Source organism: Gadus chalcogrammus, chromosome 16 (genome assembly GCF_026213295.1).
Source record: "Gadus chalcogrammus isolate NIFS_2021 chromosome 16, NIFS_Gcha_1.0, whole genome shotgun sequence".
NCBI classification, from domain to species: domain Eukaryota; kingdom Metazoa; phylum Chordata; class Actinopteri; order Gadiformes; family Gadidae; genus Gadus; species Gadus chalcogrammus.
In genome coordinates this window covers 3522099-3530357 of record NC_079427.1, presented here as the reverse complement: position 1 = coordinate 3530357, position 8259 = coordinate 3522099, and the positions used below count along the sequence as shown (strand labels likewise).

Below are 8259 nucleotides of genomic sequence, written 5' to 3'. Positions count from 1 at the left end.
ACATGTTGATTCTCAGATGCTTGCTTGGTTTTTATTCACGCCTGGGATTGGCCTGCATAAAATGTATGTACCTTGCCTTTTTAAACAGCAGGGGTCGCAAGCCTATGCATTATTTGTATTAACCACTACCATTTCGCGGCACTAGATATTTTCACCTGGGCAGAGGACGTATTGGGGGTTAGAGGTAGTTGCAGGGTGGTGTGGAAAAGCAAAAAGAAATATCTATACTTATAATGTACATTGCGTTATATCTTAGGAATTTGTAAATTAGGGAGGCAAAGCACCATAGATCCACCAAAGCCTGCCACCTACAGTTGATATCAGATCTTCTGAAACTGATAAACACACATCACATCACCGCAGGACAGTAACCACAAGGAACAAGAGAGAAAGACAGAAAGAAAAGAAGGGACAGGAAGTCGACAGGCAGGTCATCTTAAAATAATCTGTTTTTATTTATCTTGGTTTGAAACACGAGGTTCAGTCGCAGGGCTCTCTGGTCAGCGGTGCTAAGCTAGTCTGTGGCTTGAGACGCGCACACCAGGACACGCCCCCCAATCAGCAAATTTGACGTAAATTGAATCAAGATATGATTCATAACGTCTGATGATGATGGCTAGATGTTGAAACTCAAGATGGGAGCGATAGACTAGGTGGGTATGCCTTCCACCGTGGCAACGCCAGACAATGCCTGTCCGTGCGATTGGCTCGTCGCTTGCTCCTAAATTGAGAAGCACTGACGAAAAAATTAAAAAGTTATATGCTGTTATTTGTCTCTTTTCCTCCACGTCATAAAAACACTACTCGTAAAAACACCAAAGCTAAATCTACAAACCGAGTGTGAAATTTGATACATCACTTCCTGTTGCCCTTATTAGGAACACAAGGTCAGTTCATAAATAATAAGTGTATATTTCACCTCCAACTAAAAGGTTGCAAGGAAGGGGTTGATTGTTCTGAATTCTACGCCCCCAAAAAAAGAATAAAATATATTTATATATATATATATACATATATTTGTGTATATATATGCATCTATAATTTATGTAAAATATGTCAGCAAGGCCACAAGGGCGACCTAGTCCTTTGTCAGTTGTAGGCGCCACGGAGGCCAACGTGGGTACATTTGAAACACCTGAAATTCTTATTTCAATGCACTCGCGAGAAATATAGGGTCACAAACCGAACAGTCAACCACCTGAACCCGAACACGATGGTCGCCGTCCTACAAGTGGATCTTTATGTAAATAATAAAGACAGAAACTGGGTGTCCTCTGTGAGAGAGTGTGTGTGTGTGTGTGTGTGTGTGTGTGTGTGTGTGTGTGTGTGTGTGTGTGTGTGTGTGTGTTTTTGTGTCATCTTAACAGCAAAAAGGAACCTCATAGTGCTAGTCAAGACTGGTAAGACTTTAAAGTGTGGACCCCCCTGCCGTGACACAGTGGGGCAGGTCATCCATCATCTCACTGACAGCTGTCAATCACATGTGGGTCATGGTGGGGGTTGTAATTAAGGTGTCAGGGTTGAACGTTTGTGCAGCGCGGAAGAGAGTGATTGCCTCTAGTGGACACCCGAAGCACTACTTCAAATCGTCAATGAAATCGTCTCTTTCTTCCCTACGATCTCAAATCTGAATACCAGACGTCTGGTATGGGCAGCATAAATAATAATACACCACCACGTTAATAAATAAGTTATGAATACTTTTGTATCCTTTTTGAAACTATATATATATATGTGGTAGGATACAGGCTCTCCTCGATCCAGATCAAGTGTTCTACGGTGTTCAGCGAGACGGACAAGGCAGCTGCATGTGTAACAGGTGGGGTAGTCAAGGCTATTTTATACAGGCAAAGAAAAGGCCAAGGTATTGTATTTACAGCGATAAAACAAGGCCCAGACTTCTTTTATTGTCTCGCTCTGACGCGTCCTCAGCGTCCTCCACCGTCCATCGCCGTCTTAGGTCTATCTCTGTCAAAATAATTTCATCGAAATCTCTAGTTGTCACGGTAACAGTAAGAATAGTGCAGTTGAAGGGTGCATAGCTTCGAGGGAAAAGAGAGAAACGCAGAGAAGGAGAGAGAGAAAGGGACCACCGATCTTCCTAGAATTGTAACCCTCTCCTCTCCCACCTGCCCCTCCTTCCTCTCTCCCTCCCTTCCTCCACCTCTGTTCTTCTCCCTCCCTGGCGGTTGCACACAGAGGAGAGGGGAGTTATCCAAGCTGGTCTTCATACTGCTTGCGGAAGCAGTCGCCGGCAGGGAAGAAGTCCCAACATCGTTCCTGATACATCTTCCACACGTACGACTCCTACGCGACAGCCAATTGGGAGAGAGGAGAGCAGACAACCAATCAGGAGAGATATAGAGAAAGAGGCGACAGTCAATCACAGCAGAGGAGGAGGAGGAGTTTATGTTGTTTTTTAAACGCATCATTTTATATATAAGACCACAGTTTGTGTTTGGCTAGGTAAGGTTAATAGGTTTGTGTTTGGCCAGGTAAGGTTATTAGGTTTGTGTTTGGCCAGGTAAGGTTATTAGGTTTGTGTTTGGCTAGGTAAGGTTATTAGGTTTGTGTTTGGCTAGGTAAGGTTAGGGTAAGTTCGGTTTCATTTAGTTAACTACAGTGTATAGGTCAGGTTTGTTTCTCACCTGTCCAGTGTGCTCCGTTTCATCTTTATTGATGAGATACATCAGGAAGAACCTGAGAGAAAAGGACACATCATTACAGCTACCACTCACACCCTCACGCATGCACACACACACACACACACACACACACACACACCGTTTCTGATGCACGCACGCACGCACACAGACACAGACACACAGGCACACACACAGAGTAGCAGTAAGAGTGTAACTCACATGTAGTTGGCCAGGTTGTGTTCCTCAAGGGTGTGAGTCTCAAATCCGTGAGGAGTCGTGTCAAAGTAGTCACTGCCAATACCACAGATGAAGCACTTAGTCTGCAGAGAGAGAGAGAGAGAGAGAGAGAGAGAGAGAGAGAGAGAGAGAGAGAGAGAGAGAGAGAGAGAGAGAGAGAGAGAGAGAGAGAGAGAGAGAGAGAGAGAGAGAGAGAGAGAGAGAGAGAGAGAGAGAGAGAGAGAGAGAAAGAAAGCGTGAGCAATAGATGAGGATAGAGAGGGGGCAGAGAGAGTCAATGAGACAGCATGAGTTAAAAAACAACAACCAGCCAGACATGTAGTCAGGCAGCCAGCCAGGTAGACAGAGAGACCGGTTGTCAGACAGACAGGTATGTCTTACCTCCATGTCCTCTCTGACTTGCTCCTGCTGATCTCTCAACTCTCCAAAGGCGTCGATAATCAGACCTGAGTAGACGCACACAGATTTCTCTTACAGTCACACATATCAATCGTAATATAATCTATATCGAGGACATTTTGCATTAGTTTGTCTTGGATACAAACAGGCAACCGTAGATACGGTAACCAGGGAAAACAGAGGGTAACCAGGGAACCGTAATGTTACCGATATCAACAGAGGGTAACCGTGGTAACAGAGGTTAAAAAAGGGAAACCGGGATTACAGTGGGTCACCGGGGTCATAGGGGATGACAGGGGATATCCGAGGGTAACAAGGGTAACGGAGTACCGGTGGTTACCAGGGGCAACAGAGGATACAGGCGGTTACCAGGGGTAACAGAGGGAGGCCGGGGCCACGGGCGTACCCTGGATGATGGCCAGCAGGATGACGATGACGAAGAAGAAGAAGGTGATGTCAAACACCACGCGGTACAGCTCGTACTCGTCACCCGCCGGGTCCTCTATCTCGTCACCGATGCCGCCGCCGGCACGCACGCCCACGTACATGTGGAACAGGTAACACTGTGGGGAGGGCTCATCGTTAATCCCTAATGCTCATCTTCATGGTCATTATTGGATTACATTTTAAGAGAGCTTGATAAAGAAAATGTTGATATGATTAATGATTAAATCATGCCTTAGTTCGATTAATATAAGGATCAAAATCTGTCTATTTACTCATCCACCCACGCGTACATTATCTATCTGTCCTCCGTTCAATAGAAGGAACCCCATCCGCTCCTGATACCGTTAGTCATACCCTCCTATCAGCCCTGATCAGCGGCATGGCTGATCAATACCTAGAAGGGATATCCATAGCTGATACTCACAGTCATCATGTCGTCACACTTCATGTCGGGCTCGTCCTCGTCCTCGCTCATGTTGTAGAACTTCCTGAAGAAGTTGAAGGCGATCACGGTGTAGAGGTAGACCACCACGGCCAGCAAGCCCACCGTCATCATCAGCTATTAACACACACACATTACATCATCAGCTATTAACACACACACACACACACATTACATCATCAGCTGTTAACACACACACGCACATTACATCATCAGCTATTAACACACACACGCACATTACATCATCAGCTGTTAACACACACACACACATTACATCATCAGCTGTTAACCCACACACGCACATTACATCATCAGCTATTAACACACACACGCACATTACATCATCAGCTGTTAACCCACACACGCACATTACATCATCAGCTATTAACACACACACGCACATTACATCATCAGCTGTTAACCCACACACGCACATTACATCATCAGCTATTAACACACACACGCACATTACATCATCAGCTGTTAACCCACACACGCACATTACATCATCAGCTATTAACGCACGCACATTACATCATCAGCTATTAACGCACGCACATTACATCATCAGCTATGAACACACATACTTAACGTTTACTTAACATTTCTTCATTTAACATCCATGTCTTTGCAAGGTTGTGTAAATGGCGTGCATGCATGAAACACTTTTCTACCCTGTTGCACCTCAAAGCGCTTTACAATCAGCGCGTCACATTCACCCATTCACACACCCATGCAGACATTAAAGGGGGCGTCAACCATGCAAGGCCACCGCCAGCCGGTCAGGAGCAGTGATCGAACTAGCAACCACCTGGTTGCCGGAAGATCTGCTCTATCTCTGGGGCCACTGCCCCCCTGTGTGCATGGGCACCCCAGTTCCCCTCTGAGGGATGGGGACAGCCTAGGGCTACACGATTATTGCCAAAATGATCATCATGATTATTTTGATCAATATTGCTATCACGATTATTTACCACGATTATTCATTGAAAAAAAAAATCTTTCGAATTTCTACCACCCCCTAGTGGTAGGAGCCACACACTGTGCTCAGCGGCAAATTGCCGTCAGGCCACGCCCCCCCTCCCCCCTTTTTCAGGCTTCGCGCCGCTGTGTGCAGGATGGACTCACGCAGACGTATACTGCATGGTCGGGGCTCGTTTCTTTTTTGGTTTTCATTTTTTTGCGGATGCATCATTTAAAAAAAATATCGCGAAAATATCGCGAGAACACTACGTGTCATCGTGGGACGCCAATATCGTCATCGCGATAAAATTTCGATACGTTGTGCAGCTCTAGGACAGCCTGGTACGATGTGGGCGAGTGGGGGCCGTTTCCGCACCTGTTTCCCGTTGTGGGTGACCGACGACAGGATGGTGCGCAGCGTCTTGACGCCCATGGCGATATCCAGCAGGTGAGCAGCGAAGAAGAAGTTGTTGTGGTGCCCGAGCAGGGACGTCAGCATGTACCAGCACAGGTACAAGAAGGTCTGAAGGGACAAACAGAGCCGGTGACCACCGACGAACCAATCAGCAGCGGGTCCGGGCTGTTGTCACGGTGACCACACCTTCCCGTACTTACGTTGTCGGTGAACACCACTCCAAACTTCCAGATCTGGTATTTGATGTCGATGGCTGTGATCCTATGGAAGATGAGATTATGCAGTAGTTAATATTTTCATAAAAAAATGGGTTTAACAACTACCCTGAGACTGCTCAATGAACAATTATCTCTAGTTTTTTTTCCAAGAGAGATGTGGCCAAGAAAGGCATCAGCACATGGAGTGAGAAGACGACATACAACACAAGGACAATAGTGTAAAGTAGGGTTGAATACCAGCTGAACATGGAGCTGTCTGGTTCTGGTTTCTTCTCGTGAGTCATGGCGCTGACGTCTAGCGATGCCAGGTCCATACCGAGCAGCTCAGCGATCCTCTCCCTGCCGTAGATGTCTCCGTACTTGTCCAGAACCTGCACACACACACACACACACACCACATGAATGGGACGTCAACCAATCACATGCTCCCAGACATCTGCCAGGCTAATGGGGTAACGCTGTTTCAAACAGGTGGGACCGTACCTTTCTCTTTACAAATTTGTCCCAGTAGTTGTTTGGGAATGAGCTGATGGTAGAGGAAAAGGAAGACAGGACACACACAGGTTGTCAAGTAAATGCCTTACGTTGTTGTCATTTAAAATCTTTGGCCACTATATAATTATTATTATTATACACTACCTCCATTCATCGAGTTCATCCATTCATCCAACTATATTTGTATAAATATACAGTGTGTCTATGGTAATAAAGCTGCATGTGTGTGTTTGTACAGCCAGGTGTATGTCAGGTGTGTGTGTGTAAAGGTGTATCTATATCAGCTTTTTTGTATAGACGTGTATATAGCAGGTTTTTGTATATCAGTTGTGTGTGTGTGCGTGGGTGTATGTTTATGTAAATATCAGGTGTGTGTGTAGGTGTGTGAATATCAGGTGTGGGTGTGTATCAGGTGTGTTTGTGTGTGTGTGTGTGTGTATCAGGGGTCTCAGGTGTCCCTACGGGGTGTTGAGAACCAGTCGATCCCATTGGCCCTTGATGTCGTCATCTTCCGGTTGCTCGGTAACGTAGAGGCCGTCGAACTCCAACTTCCTGGCGAGCTCCTTCTCCCTCTTAAAGATCACCAGGGGAACCTGAGGCGGAGACACTGGGTCAGAACCGTGATCAAGAGACAGACGGACGGACAGACCGACAGACACGGGGATTCGTCTTCTGTGTACGGCACCTTGAGACAGTTGTACCCGATGATGCAGAGGACAGCGATGACGGTGTGGAAGACGGCCAGGAACGACATGGTGGGCTGCATGTAGCCCGTGCTCTCCTCCAGGAAGAAGAACACCGGGCCTTCCTCCTCCTCCTCCTCCTCTCCCTCCCCGTCCATCCCCGAGCCGTCGTCCTCGGCTCCCGAGCCATCGAAAGCCGCCGAGCCCTCGAACAGAGCCGAGCCTTCGAACGCGCCCGACCCCTCGAACATAGCGGAGCCCTCGAACATACCGGACCCCTCGAACATACCGGAGCCGTCGTCGTCGTCATCGCCGCCCCGGGAGCCGTCGGAGACCTGTGAGGGGGCGGGGGGGACGTTCAGGAGAACACAGGAAGAGGCTGCAGAGGGCTTCGTGCCAAACTGCTTGATTTGAGTCCATTTTGAAATCATACTTCCTGTTGATCAGCTCTTAAAACAGAATGAGTTATAATAATAGTGAGCTGGAGGGTTTAGCGGGTAGGGTGTTAAGTGGTAAAACCCCCTGACCCTGACCTTGTAGAAGAGCAGGATGAAGTTGAGAGCGAAGGCAACGAAGAGGGCGAGGAAGCGCAGATTGTAGAAGTTACGAGACAGATAGTTCTGGAAGGAAAGAGGGAACAAAAAGAGGAGCCAAAAAGTGTTTATTTCAAATCAAACATCCTCTGATTATAACAAGGTAACAATAAAACATATTCTGTTCTGGTAGCCAGCTGGAGTCTGAAGAGTTTCACAATGTCTAGTGGGGGGAAAAAGTCTTATTTTTTTTGTTTTACTTTTGTTTTAACAAATCACTCAATACAGACGCCACCAACATCTGGATATTTTTATACCTTTAGACATTAAATATGTTCAATACGCTCCGACGTTGACAGTGCTCCACCGATCTCACCATGAATTTGTTCCTCTGCACGTCCAACTCGTTCCACAGCTCGAAGCCTTCTCCGGCCGACTTCTTCTCCTTCTTGGGTTTGGTCTTCACCACCTCCTCCTCGGGCTCTGGCTCCGGCTCCTCCGCCTTCACCTCCACCTCAGGCACCGCCTTCTCCTTTTCCCCGTTCTCCGCACTGCAAGGACGGTGAAGGTGCGTTAACTCTGTGTTTGCTTGGAACATACACTGTTCAAATAAGCTAGAAGAAGAAGCAAGGGAAGGAAGAAAAGGAGCCAAACATGCAGATATCCCTGAGCAATGAGACCCCAACCCCTACCTGGCTCCTCGACAAGCATATACATCTCACCTTGCATGAAAGCACATGCTAAAACGACTAAATAGTAACGATTAAAAGAGAAGGAAATGA

General features: G+C 46.9%; 1 protein-coding gene across 7 annotated transcripts in view; it reads right to left on the bottom strand.

Annotated features, from left to right (window-relative positions):
• Window positions 1-400: 400 nt before the first annotated feature.
• ryr1b (ryanodine receptor 1b (skeletal)) overlaps window positions 401-8259 on the bottom strand; it is an 82266-nt gene continuing 74407 nt past the window's right edge. For all 7 annotated transcript variants that reach the window (XM_056611537.1, XM_056611542.1, XM_056611541.1 and 4 more), the window contains 14 exons: window positions 7854-8028; window positions 7478-7564; window positions 6947-7279; window positions 6724-6854; window positions 6250-6292; window positions 6004-6137; window positions 5749-5809; window positions 5510-5656; window positions 4153-4287; window positions 3688-3844; window positions 3264-3328; window positions 2865-2965; window positions 2649-2700; window positions 401-2307 (listed from right to left, as the gene is read on the bottom strand). In XM_056611537.1, the coding sequence (XP_056467512.1) occupies window positions 2212-2307; window positions 2649-2700; window positions 2865-2965; window positions 3264-3328; window positions 3688-3844; window positions 4153-4287; window positions 5510-5656; window positions 5749-5809; window positions 6004-6137; window positions 6250-6292; window positions 6724-6854; window positions 6947-7279; window positions 7478-7564; window positions 7854-8028 (1717 nt within the window). In that variant the 3' untranslated portion in view covers window positions 401-2211. The remainder of the gene's footprint in view (window positions 2308-2648; window positions 2701-2864; window positions 2966-3263; window positions 3329-3687; window positions 3845-4152; window positions 4288-5509; window positions 5657-5748; window positions 5810-6003; window positions 6138-6249; window positions 6293-6723; window positions 6855-6946; window positions 7280-7477; window positions 7565-7853; window positions 8029-8259) is intronic.